General features: G+C 49.8%; 1 protein-coding gene across 1 annotated transcript in view; it reads right to left on the bottom strand.

Annotated features, from left to right (window-relative positions):
- The window catches only part of LOC104618986 (voltage-dependent N-type calcium channel subunit alpha-1B), a gene marked incomplete at its 5' end in the record, with an annotated part of 28855 nt that overhangs the window by 1884 nt on the left and 1770 nt on the right, over window positions 1–25201 (bottom strand). Inside the window, 5 exons of the mRNA XM_010284725.1 lie at window positions 312–420; window positions 17156–17287; window positions 20869–21019; window positions 22928–23019; window positions 23657–23722. Of these exons, the coding sequence (XP_010283027.1) occupies window positions 312–420; window positions 17156–17287; window positions 20869–21019; window positions 22928–23019; window positions 23657–23722 (550 nt within the window). The remainder of the gene's footprint in view (window positions 1–311; window positions 421–17155; window positions 17288–20868; window positions 21020–22927; window positions 23020–23656; window positions 23723–25201) is intronic.

Below are 25201 nucleotides of genomic sequence, written 5' to 3'. Positions count from 1 at the left end.
CCTGCTATACAGCAACGAGCACACGTGCAGGGCGTCTCCGCTGGGCGCTCCCAACCGGGATGGCCAAAGCTCCCCGTATCTCATCGACAGGGACGCGAGGATGTGGCCACCCCAAAGGCAGAGCAATGCTCAGGACCATTCTCTGTCTCCTGTCCCTGAGGGTCCCTTGTCCTCGGGTGCTGGCAGACAGGCAATAGGAAAAGAGGATTTCCACCCGGGTCAGGACTTCGGTGGTTTTGGGAGGACACCAAGCCAACACAAAAGTTGGGGTTTGAGCCCACGCACGCTGTCAGACATCACCTCCCTCTCACCTGAGGCGAGTTTGATTTCTAGGGCAGTGCGAATCAAGGCCATCAGCGTGGACGTGAAGTGGACGGTTAAATCTTCGGGCGAGATCGGCATGTTCATCCGCACCAGGCGCTGGAGAGAGAAACGTGGTGACTGTGAGCGGGGGTCAGGATTCCTCCCCCCCACCCTTCCCCTCCCCCTCTGCAAGCCCTTAGAATTAGCCAGATTACAAATGTGTGCTAACTTTTTGTGCACGGGGCTAAAACACATCTTCTCCTTACAGAGGTCATCTCCTTTTCAGGAGCAGGTCTGAGCTGTAATGGTGGCTTTAGTGGTTAAACAATTGATTTGCCAGCTTTTGTACTGCAAACCTACAAGGAGAGTTCTTCCAGAAGAAGTCGGTTTGAACGCTCTCATCCCATTTCACAGCCTGGTACCCTGCTCCTGGCAGTCTCCAACTATGTCTTGCAGCCTCCAGACACATGGCTGGCACCCATCACCCCTGCCAAAGCAGCATGCTCAGGAGACATAAGCCATGAAGACACCTCGGCCACCCTCTCCTACGCCAGTTACCTTCACCTATATCCTGGCTCTGCAACAGGAGTGACAGCAACGAATGGGACCTGGCACCGTTGAATGAAGTAGGATGATGGAGGATTTACATCCAGCATCTGAGGATGCAGCTTCATCCAGAAAGTGACTGTGCCTCTTCCAGCTGTGCAGGTGGCCTTGCCGGTGAGCGGGATGTGAGGAGGACACTCTTGGTGACAGTGACAACGGGAGGCATGCGAGCGCTTCGTACAGGAGCTCTGCAGCCTGCAGAGCGGTCCCGTGATGGTGCATCTCGTCCACAGCTTGAAGGACACTTGAAAACAAGGCTGGTGGAGCCCTGTGGTGTGGCTCGAGCACTCGGGGGGAGTTTGGGACTGGCTGCTAATAGGTAAAGGTGTGCAATATCCTTTTTACTGGAGGCACTTGGGTTCTGCCTCTCACCTCCTTCCCCTGTGGGCATCCCAGGAGCTCTGAAGGCCTCCTCCTTTCCTTCCTGTCAATGAGCTACATACACAGCTCCATCTGTACCTTACCCATAGGGGAAGAAGCTGGATTAACACGAGCAGGATTACAATTTCCCCCAGCTATGTTCTTTCAGTGCAAACACGGAATAGTCCCTTAGGATCAGTATCTTCCAAGATCTTCAGACCTGGTAGCAACCGCTTCTCCATCACCAGCCAGGAACACCTCTGATAGGGCAAACTCATCACTCCTGTAAGCAATGAAGTACCTGAGATTGCTTTGGAAGGCTGTGGCTCCCTCACACCACTGGCAGAAGAGCACGTGAATGCAGATGGAGAGAAGCACTCTCCAAGCCTTGCGCATAACCTTAGCATTTAGAAGATGGATTTCTTCCCCTTCGGCAACCTAATGATTTCTCAGCTCCTCGGCTTTCACAAGCCGTTTAGAAACTTCCTTGGACGGAGCCATATCAGACAAACCTCTGTGTTTCCATCCTCCGGGGTATATGCAACCCGAGGAAGTCACTGGACGTTAATCTGTCTGAGCAGAGCCGCACAGCAGCCTGTAAAACCAAGTGTTACCTCGGCCTGGGCCCCTCGCTCGGGAGGGAATTTCATCCACATCCGAAAGCCGCTTAGGCTGTTATTTTGATCCCTATCGCTGTACAGAAACCTTCTCTTTGTTTAACAACAGCCCAACATGCTGTTTAAGAAATTTAAGCCCAGTCAGCAGCGGGCTGCAGACTGCCGAGGCAGCAAGCTGCCGTGGCGGAGAGGGCACAGGAGGGGCCAGACCCCACTCGGGCTCTGTACGCTATAGTACTGTGCAATGTCAAGGGCTGTGGCTATTTCCCAGAGGTGTAGCTCAGGAGAGGCGAGAGGCAGAGGGGGCAGAGAGCTCAGTGCAAGCCCTGACTCCTACTCCTCTGCTCTACCCAAGACCAAGCCAAGATTGGTGACCAAGACTCGGCCACCCTTTCCATGACTGACTTAGCCTCCCGGCTTGGAGACATCTCCAACACACAGTTTCCCAGAGGTATACACTGAGCTGCCTTAAGCATTTTGGTGCCCTGAGAGAGGACAGACCCCAGCCCTGGTACCTTCTGCCAGTCAAGGAGAAAACGTTTACCCCAGGGGGGATGTGTGCTGGTGCTGCCGGGGGCAAGCAGAGGGCATGGGGAACTAGTCCAGTGCAAAACATCTGCTTCTGAAGTGAGCTGACATTCAGAAGAGCTGAGACCTCCTTGTTTATCTTATTACACGTCTTCAGATCTTGTTGCATGCTGCCGGGACAACAGACTCATGAAACAACCTACCCTGTCTCCTAAAGTCTGAGACAAACCATTGTAATCTCAAAGAGCTTTCTTAAAGCATGCTCAGAGGTTATCTTCCATGTCTGACAAGCCTCAGAGATAGGGAAATCAAAGCCAAGACTCTCCTCCCTTTATAATTCAATGACCGTATCAAATGCTGGCAACAGCACAACAATTTTTTTTCTGTTCACTTTTGTCAAATGAAAGAGAATTTTAATTCAGACTTCTGCCCTCAGCACACAAAAAGTTACAGCAAAATTATTATATCAACAAGAGCCCACAGTTACCACTTACAGAGTCCCACTGAATCCCAGTTCAGTGGGAGAGTTAGGGGATGGAGAGAGAAAGAAGATGGAAGTGAAGAACAAGCAGATGAGAAATAATTCCCCCCAGGAGAGCTCTATCCTCATGAAAACTAGCGCCAAAAAACATTTTGGGACTGAGATGTCCCAGGTCCCCCCAACTGACTTTCTAGACCAAATTCCTGAAGGACATGGATGCAGAACACAGGCCACATCACAGCTATATACAGCAATGCAGTATGAAGGTCTTTCCTCCTAAATTTTAATCAGGGACAAAGGATTTGGAGGGACATTTTCCAAGGGGACACACACTTGCAACTGCACACTTGCAGAAAGGTTGGCTGAGCAAAACTCATGTGCAAGTGCTGGGTGGGAGTGCTGCGAACAGCTGCCTGGAAGAGTCTCTCTCCCAAACCACGTCTCTTCCCACCCTTCCCTCCTCCCCACATTGCCCTCCACACTGTCTGATGGCATTTTTTTCCATCCCAATACATAAACTGGTCAAACAGGTCAACCCAGACACCTTTAAGTCATGGAAATTTCCGATGTGATAACCCATCAACCAACGGAAAGCGCGGTGGTTGTGTCGCTCCTTGCGCATCTCACAGCCTCTAGCTGGGGATGGCCAGCTCCAGCAGTCCCCTCAGGAGAGGAGAGGCTTAGTCTGGCTTGGGGGGGATGTCCTCCCTCTCTCCTCTCTATCAGGCTGGCAAACCGGGATGCATCTCCCTGTCCTCCCCCGGGGCAGGTTGCTGGCAGCCAGCTGAGGAGCACATCCACTGCAAGGTGGGCTGCAAGTTGCACCTACCAGAGCAGAGCAACTGCCCATTTTGTAGAAAAAAAAAGTCACAAAAGGGGACAGAAATGCCTTATAACCTGCTGCAGCTACACCCAGCAGGTGTCAACTACGAGCCACCCTAGATCCCTCCCAACATCAGTGAAAACTGCTTTCTTGGAAGCCCCTGACTTGAGAAAATATGTTGCTTAAATGGATATACCACATTTCTAGGAGAGCTCCTGCTGAAGATGAAGCAGTTGGGAGAAAGGAATTGATTCATCTTTGATTCAAAATAGCTTTGCCACTGTGCCGTGTGGGAGGCAAAGGAGAAGGCAGCTGGTGAGACATGGTCACACCGTGTCCCTGCACCACCACTGACAGCCGGCGGAGCCGAGGAGTCAGCCAGCGACTGGCACAGCCGCCCCAGAGGAGGCACTCAGCACCTGAACTTCCCTGCACATTGTCTGGTGCATTTTCCTAGCGCTCGGAATGCGACTTGAAAGACTGAAACCGCAAAGAAAAATAAATCTTTGTTCCCCGCCCTCAATATTACAAAACAACCTTAATGTAAAAATATCTCCTTCCAACATGTGCGGAACAAGACATTTCAATCCTTTCAAAGCTACATTCTAAATTTACCTATCTTTTAATTTGTTTACATTTCTATAGGACCCATTTAAAAGCAACTGAAATCGGTAAAATTTTTCAAAGTCAAATATTCTGATTGGCCAAAAATTGTTCTTTGAAAAATCAACCAAGAACTTTTGATTTTCATCGCTAACCAGGATAGAAGAGGAAATCTCGATGTTTTTCATACAGCATGAGCAACAACATGGTTAAAAACACCCTGAACTAGTTGTTTAGCCTGTCAATAGTTTGAAGTAAAATGAACGTCTTCCCCCATTTTGCTGTTTCTTCTGGCTGAAGTCGTGCTTCAAGGCCACGTCTTAACAGTTACTCATGCTTTGGAACATGATGCAAAAATCTGATTAAAAAAAAAAAATCCAATTTGGATAATTTTCCATCTTTCTAGACCCCAGATGGAAAACATACGAGCCTGCTGATGCAGATGGCAGGGAACCCAATGCTCCCTCGCACTAGTAAAAAGCTTGAATCACTTGGGGTACCCTAGGAGCTGCCAGCCACAAGGGTGTTCAGGCGGATTAATAACTGGGAAGCAGGAAAAAAAAGGGTAAAAATCACCCCTGGGTGCCCAGACCTGGCAGAAAAGGGCCCCCATGCTGCTCCTCTTCCTCCCTTCGCCTCCAATTTCCTCCCAGAGCACTTGAGGAAAAGCACCCGGCGGCAGATGGAGCGCCCGCTCCAGCTTCCCAGCGGCGCTTGGGGAACCCCCCTCCAGCCCACCCACCTCCCGCGTGAGCCAGGGCAGCTCGGTAGCGTTTCTGCAGGAGAAGGCTCCAGAGGCAGGAGCTGCAAGACTGTCTCTGGAGCCTCCTAATTAACTCTGTGCAGATAACGAGGTCGTAACCGATTACAGCTGGGGTCAGGGAGGCAACGCTTTTTGCTCTGGTTACCGGTGCGGTCAGGAGGGGTGCGGACACCCCCCAGCTTCTAGTAGTGATTTAATCACAAATAAACAAAGACGTCGCTAAAAAGAAACCAAACCTTTCTGTCAAGCAGAATTTGGCTCCTTTCAGCATTTGGGTTCTGCAAATCTTCTGTTTGGAAACTTCTTGGACAATGTCCAATTAGGCAGGGGATATGTTCAAGAAACGGGGGAAAATTCATCCCGGTGTCAAAAGCCCAGAGGTCTCCTGCTGCCTGCCAGCCTGACCCAGAAAGTGAGCACTGAACATAAAAATCTCATTCACCAACAGATTTGTCCAAATGTTAGCAGGAAGAGGAGCATACTGAGCTACAAATGCCAGGAAAACTAGCTGTCAGCCCAATGGGTTTGAATTATTAAGAGCATCTCATCAGCGGCTCCTGAGCAGCCTCTGGGACAAGAAATGCTCTGGGAATAATCCCCAAACGTGAATAAATTCGGGACAATGGAGCACTGCTTGTGGGAAACAAGGCTGAGTTTGGTGAATAAAATATCTGCTATGAATAATTCACCCCAACATAGTTGTAATTATTCTACTCTCATTTAACTCTTCTCTTGACTTCAGAGAGGCCGGCCACGGCCGTCCCGCAGCCAACAGAGGAGCAAGGTTTGTGTCCCGAAACGCGGGACTCGGCCAGAGCTGCGGCACGGAGTGGCCATCCTCCCTTCAGTAGGTGCAATCCCGCTCCTCGCCCAGCCAAAGCAAGGCAGGATGCCAGCTCTGCGCAGAAGAGGTAGCAAGGCAAAAGGAATGCTCCAACCCTTGTTTAGCCTTCAGGGGCCTCATCCAGTTTTTAAATTCCACACGGCAGCGACGGGCAAGGTGAGGTGCAGATGGGGAGCCAGCCCCCATCGCACATCCAGGAGCCCTGGCCACATCGGGAGGTGCTAAAGGGAAAGCCAGAGCCCTCCTAACCCCTGCAATAAATCACCCTGGGAACAGGGTGTGCAAAGCTGGGCTTGACAGCACCCGCAGAACAGCAAAGCAAAGTCAAGAGCCCCCTCCGGCTGCCAGCACCTCCCTGCGGACCCCATGCAGGGCTTTGCCCGGAGCTAGACTGGGACAGAGGACATGCCCGCCGGCAGTGCTGTCTTCTCCTGTCCCCGGAGCGGGAGGCAAAAAGATGACTCTGAAGAGCAGTGGGGAAAGGCTTGGGCTATGCCCTTCCTAACACCACACCGTCCCTAAGAATCACACCCCCGGGCTCTCAAATAAACCCTCCTCCAACCCCGCTCCTACAGACATCTCCAGGGCATCCTGACAGCACTGTAGTGCCAAACAGAGAGATTTAGGAATGTCATGGACATTTAGGAAATGTCATGGACATTTCCTTGCCCCATTTTCTCTAACAATGTACACCGAGCTCTGTAGTGCAAAGGACGGTGTGACTCCAGGTGATGGCAAAGTTGATTGATTGCTGCTCTGTCCTCATTGCTACCACTGGAGAGCATATAAAACCCCAGGACCCTTTGCCATAGACAAGCTGATTCTGTTTAGAGGCCTCGAAGTCTCAATACAGACTGTAGACAGTGACGAAACACCACCCTCATCTGAAAATGGCCAAGTGATCAAATCTCAAGACACCAGAGTGAAATCAAAGTGGTTTTCGTCCCTCTTTTCACCTGACAGGGTAGAGGAGATTTTAAAATTTGTATCCTTTACCCTTTTCTCACCCTCCCAGTGCAGGATAGAGCTCTCCTGGTGCCTGAGCAGCACAGCTGGAAGACCCCACGCATGCACCTCTGGGCAAGCAGCAAGACACGCGCACGAAACTGCAGAGGCTGGTCACGCCGAGCACGGAGAACGGTTGAGAAAAGGGAACCAGAAAACAGCAGAAAGGAAGGACAGCAGCCAAAGAGGCTGCAAAGAGGGAAAAATCCAAACGAAACGACAGTGTGCACATACCGAGAAGGCAAGACAAGACAGACGAGACAAGGGGAAAACACACAAAACCTTTGCAAACAGAGAGGACTGGGAAAATATATTTGGAAAGAAAAAGGATGGACACGTGGGGCAAAAGAGCTTTTGCCGGACAGAAGAGTAAGGTTTTTTAAAAAATCTTTTGGTTTGGAGGAAGAGAGCAAAAATACAGCAAAGCCCTGGCTGCTGTCAGCACCGACCGAGCTACGGCTGCGGGATGAGGGGGTCATTGCCCCTCCGTGCACCGCTCCGCACGCTGGCTCTGCGCGGCAGCGTGCGTGGCTGGGCGGGCTGCAGTGTCCTCCCCAGGTCTCCCATCAACTGTGGGAGGACGTCAGGAGCGACACCGGGCGGGGGGGCCGCCCGTCGGGTGCAGGGCAGGGGGATGCAGCAACCCACACGCAGCCGTCATCTGGGGGAAGACGCTCAGCACCAATCTGTCTCCATGGATGTGCTGCTCCCAGTGATGCACGCAGAAGTGGAGGAGGGAGGGAGCGAAAACCGGTTCTGCCTCGGAGGAGGGAGGGAACGAAAACCAGTTCTGCCTCCCCATGAGGGTTTAGTGTTAACAGCAGCCGTAGCTGGGAGGGGAGGGCCAGCCCAAGCTGCAGCCTTACACCATGGGAAAAATTCAGATCTGGTCTTAAGTCCGTATTTCTGTAGTTCGGGGCTCTTTGATAACGTGCAAAATGATTTTAATCACCTCCAAACTCAGAGAAATCTGATGGTCAGTCTAGGTTTGAGATGTTTGACTTGAACCCATGTCTACTTATGGTTCAGTCATGCACAGACACCTTTTAGAGGTTTCTTAGTAGACGGGTAAAAATTAAAAGACAACTTTAAAAAAATCAGGAGTCTGTATTTTAAAAAGAAACCATTCTGTGGATTTGTTCTGTAAAGACAGACAAATTAAACTCGATCCCAGCTAACTCACAGGGAAAAGACGGGCCTGGGAAGGCTCACCCGCAGTGCCTCTGCCCGGGGAAAGCCCGCTGCAGCAGTTGAGCACAGAGGCACAGACACGTCTCACTAGAAAATCAGCCCAAAAGGCTTGTTTAAAATGCCTGTTTTAACACATGATTCCCCCCCCCCGCCCCTTTTATTTTCTTCCTTTTTAACTGTACAAGATTTTGGGGGTAGGGGGAAGCGGGAGCTTTATGCATGTGTGACCACAGCTGGTTACCAGCTGCAAATGCCTACTGCCAGGCTGTCAGAAGGACACAGCTCCATTTCGAAGTCAGTGGAGACTCAAGGTGCTAAAAGGAGCCATTGATTGCTTTAAAAGCATTGGGTTTCTGTGTATAATTGGTACCTCTGTATAGACGTTTATCTGTCTAAACTTCTATCCGAGCGAGCTAAGACTGAGGAGCTGGCATTTGGGGATAGCTGGGTTTCTCAAGCTTAGTTACGGCGTGGTGGGCATGAATTGCTCGTAATAGAGATGTTCTTTTAAAGCAGCTACCTAAGTGGCCAGAAACAAATCAAAAGGAACACAGAAAAGATCTCTAACTGGCTAGCTTTAATGTTTAATGTTCTTTTTAGTTTAAAATCCTAACACGCTGAGGAAGGATCTTGTAGGAAGCTGTATCTGAACCTCTTGTTGCTGCTAAGTGCCCTACAGAAAAGCAAGCCGGGGTTTGGGTTTAGCTTGAGTTTCTTCGCAAAATCTTGCTTTCATATGACCTCAGTGAAAGAACAAGCACTATTGGAGAGGCTGTTGTGATCTGCACCAAGCACAGGGGGGTGCAGTAATTAGGCTTGGTGGTGGCTGAAATGAGGTCAACAGCAAAAAAACCCCGTTGAGTTTGATGGGTGGCTCAGTTACACCAATGCTGAAGACTTATGACAAACCTCTCCCTCTAAAACCATGAGGTTCAATGTTAAAAGCTTCCAAGGAATCGCCCCTGCAAACACAAATGTCCAAGCACCATGCGAGCTGTTGGGAGGTCGGCATGGCTGTCCCAGGCGGGGTCTGGTTCTGCTCCGTAATTTCAACTCTGTCTGTCTGAGTTTCCACCGGTTCATCCAAGCCGTGTCTGAAAGACAGCAGCTAGCAGCATTTTGGATATAATGCATTTTTGTGGTTCAACTGAAATTTTTTTTGGAAGAAAGAGTTAAGTTTGAGTGATTTGTTCATCTTACTGTCCTAAATGTTTTCTGTTAAAATAATTTCTTTCGCGAGGGTATTTGAGGAGCCCTTCTGGTGTTGCCTCTGTTTAATAGCTTGCGAACTCCTACAGCACTGCCTACTCTAATTACTCCAATCTAATTAAGAGGGGGGAAAAAACCAGCATACTACTGAAAGGCTAGTGAGAGCTGATAGTCAAAGAGCTGTAGAAAGATAAAAGGGGATCGTATTGGCGGGGTAATTTGCTCATTAGCACCCTCCCCAAATTAGCCTAAATGAAAGCAGAATGAGAGAGGAGAGATAGAAACACTGACGGAGATAGTAGAGACATAGTTAGAAACACAAACTGATGTGCCATAGTTTCAAAGACCAAAAAAAAATTACGGGTGGCAGGGGGGGAAAGCAGAAGATCCAAAATCCAGTCTGCTTGGAAAGCAGAGAGAGCACCAGAAAAGTCCAGGAGAACAACATTAATGTCACAGAAAACCAGCACCCGCGTTAGCCACGGCACACAAAGCTGGTGGTTTGGCAGGAGCTTCTCGGGGGGGTGGTCTACCTTGTAGGCAACACGAGCAGGGCATTTCTTTCCAAGGCCTAGAGGTGGGGACATGTGTCTCAGCATCTCATACATGTCTGTGTAACTGATGCGCCCGCTGGGAGTCAAAGGGAGGGAGGCAAAAGCAAGAGGACACAGAAACCAAACCAGACCGGGTCAGGGGGAAGGAAGGGGATGGGGAAAAGGGCAACACAAGGGAGCAAAGGAAAAGGAGGAGAGAGAAGGGAAAGCGGACAAGAAAACAGAGATCCGGTTAATCAGATTTCTCGGGAAAAGAAAACGAAAAGAAAGAGGTGGGCAAATGGAAAAGGTTTCTCCGCTTCCGTTGCTGCGTTTCAACACCCAACATCTCCTCCCCGCTGCAGGGACGTCCCGTGGCCGGAGCTGTGCCTCGGCACGCGGGTCCCTGCGGGGAATGATTGATGGCTCCGCTCGGGATGGAGGGTGTGGGGAGGGCTGGGGTTCGGCTGGCTCTTTGCAGGCGTGCAGGGATGCTTCCCCTTCTCGCCTGCCCAGACCAGTCAATCTAGAGGCTGTATTCACCATGCCGGGGGAGCTGGTAGGCAGAGTTATGGGACAGGGAGAGATGGGGCTTACAGAAAATGTCCAGCTTTCCTTCACTGACTGAAGAGTCTGGTTTTCAGGTTAGCCTATGGGCTGTGAGGGGAGCAAAAAGCCAGTCCCGGTGTGTTTGCTCAGGGACAGACTGGGACTGCTCCGACTCCGCGCCAAAGGTGCGACTCCGCAAACCCTCAGCCGGCCTGAATTCAGGTTTGACAAAGCCGGAGCCCAGCACTCACTTTGCAGGAAGGTGGTGAAAGGGGGACCTGTTTCTCCCTTACATTTGATGGGGCCCCTCTTATCATCAGGCCAACGTCAACTGGTTGTCTGCACCACCAAGGGCAATGTTAAAATAACAATGTCCCGCGTAGTAGAGAGAACTGGGAGTTGCCGAGATTTGGGAAAAGGCCCTTAGACCTGTCCCATTATTGATGGCATCTACCTTCAGCATACGTTGGTAGCAACTGAAATCTTGGCCCGAAAAGCAAAGGCGGCAGAAACAGCACGGAATTCTCCTGCTTTGCCTTTTTCTGACTAGTGAAACTGGGAACATGACTGTGACAATCATCTCACTTTGTTTTCCCAGCACGCTGCTTCCTATATCGTGCAAATCTGTTCTGCCTGTCTTCTGACATGACCTAAGCGTATCGCAGCATGTTATTAGTTAATGTTTAAGCCCTGGAAAGGCAGGACCATATCATCACCTCCACTATACCAGGAGGGAAACTGAGACCTGAGCACCCATGCGAAACCCCTTTCTCGAGCAGGGCAGCTACGGAAGGACCCGCACACCAGCCCGGGGTCTCATTCCTGTGTGAGGCATGGACGCAGGAGGGGGTAGAAGAGAGAACTTACCGAGCTAAAAACATCTATTCCTGCCCTTGGTAACTAATGCAGTTAAAACACCCACCCAGGTTTTATAGCTCAGAGCTAATTTAGAGGCTGCTGAGAGACACAAATTGTCATTTCAGCCAAGAGCTTCCCCCGGGCTTTTCTCTTCTGCCCCTGTTCCCTGGTTGAAGCTACAGGGTCTCATGCCTTCTCTGCAACACTTTTTAACCCTTAATGCCCAATCAGGTGGCAAAAACACCTGGGCTGGAGTGAAAGAGAGAAGCTCTGGCAAGCTCCATGCTGGCTGCTTCCACTTCCCCTCCTTCACCGCCTGCTCTCCATGCCGGGCTGCAAGGAAATCCCCGCCTGTAACTGGGACCGCACCGACGCCGAGTGTGGTCCCGTGCCCATTTCTGGGCAAGATCTGTCCTTAATTCCCCACCTCGGCTCCCGGGCATCCTTTCCCTGGGCCGTGAGGCAGGAGGCTTGGCTGGGTGTCCATCACCGCGTACGGCCCGAGGCGTGGGCGCTGCTGCCAGGGCAATCCCTGGCTGTTGCTGTTGCACTGAGAAAAGCTCATCCCTTCATCTCTTCCCCAGCCTGGGTAACCACCCCACTCTGCTGCCCAGTTAACCGCTGCCCAGATCAAATACCTCTTCAGCTCAGGAGAGGGCTCAAACGCCGGTCGTTCAGCCGGACGAGCAGCGCTCGGAAGCCCAAACAAAACAGACTTGCTACTCCCTAGAAGCCTCGGGATGACATTTCTCTCGGGTGTGTATATTTAGGGCGCAAGCGTCCGGATGCTGGGCTGCTTTTCCCCAACGCTTCCCACCTCGAGCCGGCAGGATGGGAGCTGGAGGGGTCGCTGTCTCATAAAGCTGCCTGTCTCCAGCCAGCTGGGGTGTGGGAGCGGGCAGGGAAGAGATGCGCCGCGGGAAAAGGAGGCAGTCAGTCAATCATTCCTTTTTTTCAGGCAAGGGGTTAGTTACGTTACGGTTTCTTTTCTGTACTGTTTGCACTTGCACTTGGAGCGGGGTGGAGGGGATGTAAAAAGAAACAAAACCAGAACTGAAAAGGCCGGAGGGAGGCTCTGAAGGTCCAAACCTTGTATGCCACCCTATGAGGGCACTTCTTTCCTAAGCCCAGGGGTGGAGCAATTACGCGTAACAAATTGTACATATCCTTATAATGAATCCGGCAACTGGAAAGAAAACATCAGACGTTACGACAGCAAAAAACGAGAGGAATCAGCTTTTCCGCAGGAAAACGGGAGAAGTTGGACGGGCGACACACGCTGAAAAGCAAGGTTAGCGTGACAGCGGCCGGGCTGGCAGTGAAGGAGGCACCTCAACACAGACCGGGAGAGAGAACTGCCAACCGCTCAAGGAAAGCTACGTATCCCTGCGTTTCCTTCCGTGAAACCTTCCGTGCCACGCGCAAGGCTTTCCAGCCGCGGCATTTGATGACCTTTACCACTATCGCTTTCCCGTCCTCCGCCCCAGCGTCTGCCTCCAGACAGCCCCTCGCCGCCGCCCAGGCGCTGCAGCAGCGTTTTACCGGATTATTACTGGCATTCAAATTAGCGGGTTCAAAAGAGCTTGGGAACCTCCACCTTCCACTGCTGCCGCCCACGTGGCCCCAGCAGGGCCGTCCTCTGCTGCATGGGCAATAAGCAATTTGCTGGAAGTCCAGAAACTGCCATCAGCCCTGGGAAAATCCAGCCTTCGTTACCCGTAGGTGAAAGCAGGCGCCTCGAGGTAGCTTTATGGTCAGTCTCAGAAACTCCCGACAACGTTTTCAGCTAGTTGAACAGCAGGATTAAATTTCTTAGTCTTTTGTGAGTAACCAAATCATGTACAAAAAGGGCTGTACCAAACTTCAAAATGACCGCTAAAGAAAAATGAGCACGATTTGGCTTCACCACGTCTATTTTGGTACATCATATAAAGAAGGCTGGAATATTTTGGAATATCTCCTTCAATACTACTGGTTTTTTGGACATGAAAAATTAAAGGTCTGTTCAAAACCTTCACAATCAACTCAACATTATTAATTTAGAAACAGATCAAATGGAGCTGTGCAAGCCTTGGCTGCAGGCGTAATCGTGGTTATAAAAAGTGTTTTGGTTTACCTGAGTCGAGAAGTTTACCGAAATTTTAGAATGGTTTTGTAAAAATCAGCGTGTAGAAAACACGCACGAGCAGTTCCCTGAGCTCTCCAGGAGTCCGTGGAAGGCTTGAAAACCAGCAGATACGTTGCATTGGAAGGTCATGGCAGCAAATAAATTACGACCAACAGGATTCTTTCCCTGCTTGTTTAAAACTATTTGAGTTTTGTTTCTTTTCATCAGCATCCCTTTTATCTCAGATGGTCAGGACAAAGCTTGCCGTTGGGAGTACCTGCATCTCCTCCCGACCGCTGAAGGTGCTGCCAGTAGCATCTCCCTCGGCTCTCAGGAACAACTAATGGGACTGGGATGGCAAGACCAACTTTTCCAGTATCTCTAAGGGGTTTGCACTGGGGAGGGGTTGTAAGAGAGAGAAAGCACTCACTTGTGCTTTGTTTTCAATAATGTATCTTGAACAAATAAAAGTGGATATAAATCCGATTTTCATTTCCTTCATGGTTCATCCTTAAATTCAGTGTTTTCTCTCATTCCTGATTCACTCTCAGCCCTGGACCAAACCGCTGCATGTGCCCCAGTTCTCTCGCTCTCTCTTTTTCTGGGTCTGAGGCTTCTGCCACCCAACAATTTCCCCGTACTTACCCTTACTGAGAGTGACACATCTAGAACAACAGCTTTTTTTTTTTTACTTCCTTTTGAATGTTTTTCTTCAGAAAACTTTACAGAAAGTTGGATTTTGTAACAGAAACAAGGGTGACATTGGAAATGGGTATGTAAATACGCACACATTAAGCCTATGTTTAAAGTATTGTCTATATAACAAAAGTATAACACCACTTGCACTTTTTACCCATGCAGCGTCTTTCATCGAGGGTCTCAAGCTACGGAAAATGGACAAACACGATAATTCCCTTTTCCGTGGGATAATTGAAGAAGAAACCTTGAGAGAGGCCATCAGTTAGTGAAAGATGGAAGCAGGAACCAGCTCACCTGCATCTAAGCATAAGAGAACACTGCCTGGGAGTCTTCTATCTTGCAAGTTATGCTACGGTGATTATTTATCATTCCCCTATATGTGTATATACTGGGGGCTGCAATGCTAGAAGGAGATGGTTGACATGGAAAACAAAAATTAATTGCCATTTCTAGCTAGTTTCACCAGCTAGTGGAACCAACAGCTGAATAAAAGCTGGCTCCCCTAGAGTCCCGTGTCCTCGGATCAAACCGGGGTGTGCTGCTGGGAGCCGTACCTTAAAAGACAAGGCATTAGGTTCAGTCATGGGTAGCCATTATGAAATACCATGTCCAGAGCTTCACGGGAGCTCAGCCCACATGGCCAGAAGATCTGTTCTGGCCTTAAACTGTGAATGGATTTCAAATTACTTTTAAATTGAGGAAATGTTAGTCTCACGTATCAAAACATAAGAGATTTCAGTGGAACTATTCACGCATGGAAAATCCAGACCATGCGCGTGTTTTAGGATCAAGCCTTCAGCATCATGTCTTGGCTGTCTTTTGATTTGCCCTTCGGCCCCCAGTCACTCTGCCAACATCAATAGCTTCACACCAGAGCAAAACGGGAACAAGGTTAGAGAAAACCAGAATTAGGATCTTAATATATGACATATTTTGTATTAGCGGCTCTAGGAGAAGGTTTGGCCCCCGAGTGACTCACAAAATGTAACCTCTGTACTGAGAGTTAATAGAGCAAGCAAATCTTTCTGCAAACTTAATGCTTGTGCCTCTTGTGAGTGGAAAGTTCGTGAACACATGAACCTTAAAAAAGCACATTGATACTAATTTTTTCCCTTGCAGGTGTGTTACTCCTCCCACAGATGCTAATCGGAGCCAAGACTATTTTTTAAGGAGCGAACGGGCACTCCCAGGTTTTCAGCCTCATTGAAATTTTCTAGTGGTAAGAGATAGGACTGGATTTGAAAAAGGAAAAAAAAAGCTATTTACTGCCTGCCAAATACCCACAAAGGACTTGCCTGTGTTACAGAGCACATGGTAATGAAAATCTGCTTCGAAATTACAAGCTGCTGGTATGTGCGCAGTATATACGCAGGCTCGTTGTATGGATGGCTTTGAGCTAGTTAAAATCACACACAGTTCAGAGAAATGCAGTCATTTTGGAAGAGGTTTACATTTAAAGTTAGCCTAAATCAATTTAACTGAGATTTTAAAGCAGTTTAATTGCATCCTAGCAGGGAGTTTGAGATGCTGATTATACAAACTCTTTCTGCATCTGTCTCTACCGAAGGGAAACAAAAAAAAGTGGAAAGATTGGAGGGGCTGGAGGCAGCTTCGTTACAAATTCAGAGGAGATTCATTGCAGAGTAAGTCGTGGGGAGGAAAATGGATACAAAAATTGTAGGGCTTTAAATAAATTAAAAAAAAAAAGAAGTCTCCCAATGAGCAAATTCCAAAGCTGCAGAATATCAAGGAAATTACCATGACCTGTATCTCAGAGCATCTAGAAGTGAAAATAACACAGTCACCAGGACTGTTGTGCGGCGTCTTTCTCTGGGCAATGGAGAAAAGCAAAATATTAAAGTCAGTCTCGCTCTAGCAGTGTTCACTGCTCAGAGCCATTCTCTCATTTAAAAAAAAATTCCTTAAAATGCTTCAGCAGCGGCTCCTGGGTCTGTCACAGCGCAGTGCCGCTCCTCCGCTGCCGCGGTACTTAAACCCAGACGTGCAGCTTTCCCTGCGAGTGTCTTTGAATAAGAAAAACAAAGATATAAAACCATAAGACTAAACACCTCACCGCCTGGCTGTGAGAAAACCATTTCCTTCTTTAACACACGCCTGTATCAGGAACATTTTATCACAGGCTCCCTGAGACCTGAAATGCTTACAAGATTAGGCTTATTGCATTTTCTTATTATTATTTCTCGTGTCTTATGTTTCAACCGCAAGTCCCGAAGCTAGAATATTAGCGAGAAGAACAAAACTCCCCTCTCCCATTTGATGTCATTAGAAGGAGGCTTCCAAGATCAAAACATTGGGTTTGATGAGAAATATCTGTTTCAAAATCACATGTTTTTAGCAAACCACCCTTACATTGAGAAACATCATGTCACTCCCTGCTGCGTCACAGGTGGGTGAAAGCAAATGATGAAGCTTTGGGTGCGTAGAACTTGACTCAGACGCAAAGCAGACGCAAAAGCAGATGATCTCCTTTTAAGGGAGAGCGAGCACCTTGAAAACTTGAATTTTTATGTGTGTGGCCTCAGGTCTCTGCACAGGATTTGTGAAACCACTGAGGTGGTTCTCAGCTAGGAGGGAAATGCTGCACAAACGAGGTGTAGCAAGGCTTCGCTCACCAGTGACCTAGAGTGCTGCCAATGGCAAGAGAGTCCGCATGTTTTTATCTCGAAATTGGGGTGCTGGAAGCAAAGGCAATCAAAGCTCCTTTTGGAAATGCTAAATATCTTTTCTACTTGGTCATTTAGCCAAGATCATTTGAACTTACCCTATTAATTTTGGCTGGGGTGGGGGGAGGGTGCATTTGCTTTCTTGATTTGCTGCTTTATGTGTATCTCATGTCTATTTGAAGGAAGTGCCCTTGTAATGACATCAGGTTTGTTCATCTCCAGCGCACAGTGAATTAAAGTTGGAGCATTTACCACCAACATTTACCTCAAGCTTTTGAGTTGTTTTCTTTCTGGAGCTGTACTCACGTTAAGGACAGGCTGTTTGTGTGTACAGGTATGGTATTTACGCACAATGTATATCCTTTTCTCCACATATAAGTATAACAGCGTACATACCAGGCAGCTGGGTCGTATTCAGCCCAGACACGAACAAACTCATCTAAGTGATGGGGCCCAAGGATGGAGGAATCTCTTGTCAGGTATTCAAAATTGTCCATAATCACAGCCACAAACAGGTTTAACATCTGCAGAGAGGAAGCAATAATGCAGTTAGAAAGGAAAAAGGAAAGGGAAAAAAAGGAAAAACTGGAAGGGGAGAAGGTAGGCTTCCCTTAGCAGGGTGTGTGGTTTCTACAAGAAGAATAAACCCTACAAACCGCGCCCTGGGTCCCTGGGGACCCTGCTGCCACCTCCTCCTCCCCTGCACGCTGCAAGCCACTTCCAGCTCCTTGCCGTGGCTTTTGGCTGCGGATGGTTTGGCCACGTCCCCGTCACTGGCAATGCCCTACAGCATGACCCATCCCAGAGCCCGCGTGGTTCAGCACCTCTTCCTCGCCCCTTCTTCACCCTACACCAGTACAGACCAGCACACGGGCTGCAGTGGCTGCTTCACCAACCGGGGGGTATGAACCCTTCCAGCACTTTCATATCAAGGCACATCAAGGCAAGAATAGCTAGAAGAAAAACCATTCTTCAGCCTGAATGTCCTATTTTAGACGCATAACAATTCAAACCTTCAAAGATCCCCAGAAAGATGAGGGGCAGGACGCACAAAAGGCTCCTGTCCCTAATGGCCGCTAGCACAGAGCCTGGCAAACGCTTCTGGCATGTAAAGATTCTCCTCATATTCAAGCCAACGGAAGAGGCACAAGGATCGCAATGGGAAAAGATGAAGCTGCAGCCAGCAGAACGGCAGAGCAGGAAGGCAGGCGGGACGGATGCTCCTGCGCTGGACAAAGACCTGACTGGCACAAAGCCACTTTCTACCTACGTTGTGCCTTTTTGCAGGGAGGCCGAGCTGCGGCCGCGAGCGCTGCTCCGCTGCACCACGCCGAGCAAGGAGGACCGCGGGGAAGCACCCACAGGGATGAGCAGAATTAAACTGAATATGGATGCTCCCAGCTGGTCTGCCGGTCATTAAGAGAAAATCAGACAGAGGAGTTTGGGGTTTGAGCAATTTTAAATAATTCATATTCCTGTGTGATCTGGAGGGAGGAGGGGTCTTGGCTCTTGCTGGGACACACGGTCCACCAGTACAGACAAGCGCGGTCCATAACAAATCACCATATCACCACCAAAAGCTAATCAGGGACTTCCCAGACCTTTAGTCCATCTATTTTTTAGAACCCACCCCACCAGAAAGCCGAGAGAAGAACCCAGCCCACAATGCATCAATGACCTACACTAGGGCACCGGGGTGTCTTACAGCACCCAAGGGTCTTCTTCAGGCCAAGCTGTAGAGCACAGAGCTGAGCACACGCCTCAGCTGCAAACAAGGCTTCTGCCTCTGCAGCAACGTGCGTGAATTCGCTCCCGCGGCTGAGCGTTCGGGCTCGTCAGCTCGAACGCAACGCTGCATCAAACACCTCCGTTGGGTTTGGGGAGCCAAGCCAGTGCTTCGTGCCACCCCGGTTCCTGGAGGCTCACAGGGTCTGCGTGCAGCACAGCCCCGACAAGCCCTGGGACCTCGGTGCAGTGCCCCATGCGGTGCTGCACAGGGACGTCCAGCCCAGCTCGCAAGAATAGCCACACCAGCGGGGCTCACTCATGTGCTGCAGGTCCCCCACTGTAACACCGTACCCCCAGAGCATCAGGAGACAGCAACGCTTTTGAGTGTTTGCTCCTCGATCCCAAGTCCCTTTCCATTGCTCCCAGCTCCAGCCATGGCTCAGAACAGTTCTCCCTTTCTTGCCTACAGCTGTTTCTAAAGTATCTGTATATTTTTAAACTTCCGTTTTTATTTTTCAACAGTGTAAATTACAGGAGGAAAATTACGTCAGGCTGGACATCCACAAAGACCCAGAAACTACATTTAAAAACAAGTATGTTTTATCCAACTCCCTCCCAATCTATGGTGTAACAACATCGAACAAGCCATAAAAACGTGCCCTCCTGGCAAGGCTGTGGCTCTGTAATGCTTTAATCACTTGTGGGGAACCACATGTTTCATTGCAATGAAGTGCTGAACGCATTTTAAGAAATGAGTTACAGCCCTGTCCCGTAGCCATCCAGCCGCTTGGCTTTCCACTGCCTATTTTTGGAGCCTGCCCTCCCTGCCTTTGCTCTTCGCGAGGGCTCTCCCCTCTCTCCGCCAGCAAGCCCGGGGTGTGGTTTCATGGGGTTTTCCGCAAGCGCTGACTCAGGGACAAAGCTCATGGAAAGCTGTATTTTGCACAGATGTGCTCCAGCCTCCAATCCTGCTACTACATTGCGAATGAGACAGCTGATATGAGCCCGGGAGGGTCAGTCTGGAGGGGTGTTTGCTTGTTTATTTTAAAGAAAAGGCTTTGGGAACGATAATGCAACTTGAAAATAACAACAGGAATGTCCGATGTCGGGTGAGGGATTTATACAAGGAAAAAAATTGGCTTTAAAATACAGAGTGCTGAAGGAATCGGTAAATGGAGCATTAACTTTGTACAAGCTTTCAAGGCTCCATGGTTTTTAACCTACGCAGAAGAAAGAAACCAGGGGATGTCAAAGGGGCAACAGCAGTCAGACAAAGCATCCCAGCAGGGGCCACTGCAGTTGGTCTATCATCACCCAGCATCAAACTGCCACGTGTACCTCTTTTTCCTGGTTAAAGGTTTCTGATGATAACAGGGATTAGCGGCACAAAGCATCAAATCTTGTATTTTAAAGCAAACCCATGGACCTGAACGTAGGCTTGATACTTTGCTTTTTGGTACATTTCAGAGCTGTGACTTTCATCTCTTCCTGCTTGAAGTTTAATTGGGTCCCGGTCCCTGGTTTTCCATTCCTCTCTCCCAGTGGTGCAGGAAAGCGAACCAAGCCCCACGAGCAGAGAGCTTTTTATGCATGCAAGTGATCAGAAAGATTATTTTAGACTATATATCAGGAAAAATTTCTTTACTGAGAGAGTGGTCAAGCATTGGAACAGGCTGCCCAGGGAGCGGGGAGAGTCACCATCACTGGGGGTGTTCAAAAATTGTGTAGCCGTGACACTTCAGGACATGGTTTAGTGGGCATGGTGGTGTTGGGTTGATGGTTGGACTTGATGATCTTAAAGGTCTTTTCCAACCCTAATGACTCTGTGATTCTGTGGCACCTATTAAAGCTTAGACCCAGCCCCGTGTGATGGCCACGGGCGTGAATCACGTACAACAGCTCTGTGTACTTTCATGTCTAAAAGCTTTGCTGGCACCTTTGCAGAAGATAAGGATCATCACATTTATTTGACAAACAAAACAGAACACAAGGCATCAAATAAGTGTGATGCTCCCAGCTGCCTGCTGCAAGCACTTCTGAACCAGTGCTGTCTTGGCCATTCTCACCCTGCCCTCCCCAGTCCCCTTCTTCAAAGGACCATATTACAAATCCAGACAAAACAGATTAATGCCTAATTCCAAATATTAGACCCCCCGCCGTGAGAAGAAAGAGAAAAACCTTCCCTTTAAACTAATGACTAAATGATCTCTTTGGGAATTAAAGGGATTTTATCACCAGGATGATAAATGGTTTTTAGTGAGGCTGTCTTGTAGTGTTGTATAAATCATAATTAGGGAGGAGGAGGAAGCAAGGGGATGGGGAGGGACACACGACCGCAGCAGCACCTCCACTCTGGGAGAGATTGGGCCCAACTTACCAGGAAGGAGCAAAGGAAGATGAACGACACGAAGTAGAAATAGGCAAAATCGCTGCCACATTCGTTTTTGGTGAGGCCGGAGAGCGGGTCGCAGGGTCTGTTACTCAGGCATGACAGCATGATCTCGTGCCAGGCTTCCCCCGTGGCGCTCCTGCAGACGGGGAGGGCAGAGGGTGAGCTTGGCCAGCCCCCTCCCCGATACAGACCCGGCAGGGCACCCACCTTGCGGTATTACCGCGCCCAATTAACTAAATTAACTAGGTGGAAGGTTGTGTCTGGGTGGAGAGTCTATGTTTACATCAGGAACCTGAACCACCAGCCTGCTGACATGAAAAAGAAAGGAGAAAGAACAGCTACCTCTGTCACAGGGGTAAAAGAAACCGCACCGGCTCAGGTAGGCTAAGCGTTACCGATTTTACGGAGAACAAAACCAGATTGATTTAAACATGTCCAGTGCAAAGTGCAAGTCTAAGTAGACGGAGTTTAGCTTGTCTCCTTTTGAAGCAGCTAACACTTCTGTCCCGGTGCTGGCTGCAAACCCAACATTGACGATGGGAACCAAAGCAAGGCTCCTCCACCCGCATCTCTTATTTCCTTTATCAGGTAGATATAGAAATACCAGGATGGTCTGGTTGGTCATAGTGACTTGGATCCAGTTTTCACGACAAAAAAAGCGTTTTCTTTATCGTTTCCCTCCTCCCCCTTACTTTGGGTGCGAGAATGAAGTAACAGGTAGGCGTACTCGAAAGAAATCCTAATTTCTACCACTATGATAAAGAAAAAATTACCAGAAGGCAAATCTTTGCTGTCCCGGAGGGTCTATCCTCAAAACAAACCACCCCCCGCAATGTGCACACACGGATCGGAGACTGGGGGATCCCCACGTTCGCTTACTCTGACTTTCTACGGGACCCTTCTGCGCCACGCTCAGAGGTGCCCGTAGGGGCATCCGTCCCCAGCGCCGCGAACAGCCCGTCTCGTCGCAGGGCTGTCCGCAGCCGTGCAGATTTGTACACAGAGCTGGCTCACAAGCCTTCCTCCTGGTCTTTGCAAAAACTGGGTACTCAGTGTAAGCTCCAGGCTACGCCGAATTTACAGCAGGTTGCCCCCCGCCAGCACGCGGCGTCCGGGAGCCCTTTCCCCTGTGCAGAACCTCGCTCCCCCATCGCGGTCCCGCTGCGGCTGCCGCGTGGGTCTGGAAAGGGACCAAGAGCTCTGGACACGAGACTGAATAATTATCCGGTTTTGTTAAAATTCAGAGTTTTGAGTCGGGTGATTATTCTGAGCTAGAGAGGGCTAATTTCATTTCCGTCTGGTTTCACGGGAACTATGCACACCAAATCCCAGGCAAGATATCCAGTTACAAGCGCCGCATAACCTGCAGACCCGAGCCCCGGCGCGGCTGGCAAGCGCTTGTGGGGCCAGCGCGGTTGTTAACCGCTGCGTCTCCACGCCACGCGGCACGCGTCCAGGGAACTGAAATCTTCCCCGAGCTGCCCCGATTTGGAGCAGGGCCTGCACTTCATTTTTGCCAGGTCTGAAAATGAAAATCTGTCATTTCACTGATTTTTTTTTTTTTTTTTTAATTTGAAAATGCTTCGTTTCCAGGCAGAATGAGCCCAGATGGAAACACTTTCACTCTGAAGCAGAGGTGGCATTGACATATGAAGTGTTAACTTGCTGGTAATGCAAAAATGACCAATTAAAGGAATTTTCACTGTAAAATAAAAATAAAAATAGTAAGTTTCATGACAGGAACCACATCTATCAGTTAAAACAGGAGGTTTCTGTCTTATATTAAGCTTCTGCCTGAGTCGACGTGGGGTGTCACAGAGCTGGGTGTCACTTCGTGGAGACGTTGGCGTGTTGAATTAGATCTATTGTATTCGGAGATGTGCCAGGCCAACCCTTAACGCCGAGGAGGAGGAGGAAGCAGGAACGGATGCTTTGCTCCAAATACCTTCCTCAAAGGATGCCCAAGTCTCAGCAGCTAAACTGGCACCGGGAAAGCAAGGGCTTATTTACTGCCTGCATGCAAGTCTTACGGCATTTTACTTACCTGAACAGGAGCATCAGGGCTTGGAGGAAGGTACGGAAGTTATTGTGCCGATTAATGGAGGTTTCATCATCTAGTGCAATGTTTCCAAATACCTGCCACAGAAACCAGAAGGGATTCAGGCCAAACGCATCCTCACGTAGATCAAGTGGAGTTGGGAGAAAAGGCAGAAAAAGAATTTCTCCTGATTCAAGGGATCTGGAAAGCTAGAACAATTTCTGTGCTGAAGAGGGAGATAAAAATGTGTTGTGGAGATCAAATGGGGGAAAAAAATCAAGTTTAACGTGCTTCGCCTTCGCACAGACCATTTCCAACACCACAGTTCAGCTCCATCCCAGGCCAAGAAAACCGTTTCATTTCTTTCCAGAAAGGGGCAACGCCGGAGCTGCTCCCTGCTCTCGGCCTCGACGCGCCCGTGCCCAGAGGAAGGGACGTGCCCTGCCCGCGGCGGCGCGGCTGCCCCCGGAGACGCTGTGCTGCAAGCCCGTCACCCGCAGCTGCGGTGCCTTTCTACACCCGGGGGGCCACGGTCAGTGCAAGGCATGCCAATAAGGGTAGAAAAAACGGCCTTTTTTTGCACTTTTAGTTTTCCTGACGCCGGCCAAGAAGCGCCTTTCGCCTCATCCTGCGCCAGTTGTTGATCCTGCCCTGGAGGCAATAACCCGTTGGCACCCTGAACCAGCGGGACAGAACCAGGCTACTTACGGTCGGTATTAAAGCTAAACTTTTTACCTGCATGCCAATAATGGCGTAGATGAAGAAGAGCATTGCAATGAGGAGACACACATAAGGCAAGGCCTGTGGAAAAGGAGAAGGCAGTATTACTGACGGCACACGCGTACGTCGGCCGGTAGCGTTTCGCCCCTGGGCAGCGCTGTGTTTTGCGGCGTTTGCCCTTCAGATGAAGGAACCGGGAAGAGAATATGGAGAATCCTGGCAGGCTTCTGAAGAAAAACCCCTGGAGCCAGGTATTGATCGATCACAAAACAGTCTGGGCTTTCCAAGGGCTCTCTGCACATCCTTGCACGCAGATAAGCGGTGAGCAGGGAAAACATAAGAAGCTCCACAGCAAAAGCACTGGAGCTGCTGGCAGGCACTGGCCCTTCCTATGCATAATTGTACGAACATTAATTTTTAATGACCTTGCTGTAAAGTTTGTACAAGAAAAAAAAACACATCCGAGAAACAAGTTCCTGCCCTGAAACAGGCGCGGATTGCAACCCCAGGAGGACAAAAGGATTCTGAGTTTTAGCAAGAAATCAGTGAAGGCTACGATGTAATTATGTTGCCCACGCTGGGAGTAATAGCTGCTTTCCACTCAGGCTAAACGAATGGGTAATTAATGCCTCTTAATTAGTAATAGCTGAAAAAAATGAGAAGTCTTGCCCTAGGGCTAGACCGTGTGGTGCTCGGGACACGAGAGGGGTTATGGAGCCCACGGGGAGCCCAGTGGGAAACATGGGGCAAAGGGCTGGTGTGGCTTCTGCTGGACACCTTTGCACAGGGGACAAGGACGGGAGCTGAGGGATGGGGGGAAGGCGGCCAAGCCGCTCCCCACACAGCCCGGGGACCGTCCGGCTCTGCTTCAGGGGCAGCACTCCGCACGCACGCTTTGGAACGGGTCAGGATTATACTGAGAAGGGCCTTTGCTGAGCCCCTCTCCCAATATCCAGCCAAGACTACACGGTCCGAGGATGCTCTCCTGAGCGGGAGCACCTTACAGCGGCAGACCCCATGCCTCAGCCTCGCGTGGGGCGTCTCCCGGGCTCCTCATGAGTTACAGGGTGAGAGCAGCAGCACCAACACCTCCGTGCTCCCTCAAGGGAAACACAACTGGACACACCTAAGGCAAAAAAAAACCCACAACCTGACACTCCCCCCCGGATCGATGACCTTTTCCGTCAGCTGCTTGATGGTCGGGCGGAAGCGTAACGCAGGAGTAGAATGCGAGAGGACCAGTGGCCTGGCTGGTGCCTCCCAAGGGACGTACCCTGTAAATACCCCGGGATAACAGCGCGGGTGCCTGCAGCTCTTCTGCAGGCTGCTTGTAGAAAGAAGCCATCGCTGTGTTCCCATCTCCACCCTCCAAAAAGGTTTTGCCTCTACAGTCTAATAGAAACTTCCCTCTTGACCAGCTCTGGTGCAGAGCAGCGGCCACGTTCATGCTCTGCTGACGCCGGTTCTCCACCCCGGTTCTCCACCCCGGTTCTCCACCCTGGTTCTCCACCCCGGTTCTCCACCCCGGTTCTCCACCCCGGCTCTCCACCCCGGTTCTCC

The sequence above is a fragment of the Phaethon lepturus genome, unplaced genomic scaffold, assembly GCF_000687285.1.
Source record: "Phaethon lepturus isolate BGI_N335 unplaced genomic scaffold, ASM68728v1 scaffold44203, whole genome shotgun sequence".
Taxonomy (NCBI): domain Eukaryota; kingdom Metazoa; phylum Chordata; class Aves; order Phaethontiformes; family Phaethontidae; genus Phaethon; species Phaethon lepturus.
This window is presented reverse-complemented; position numbering and strand designations above follow the sequence as displayed.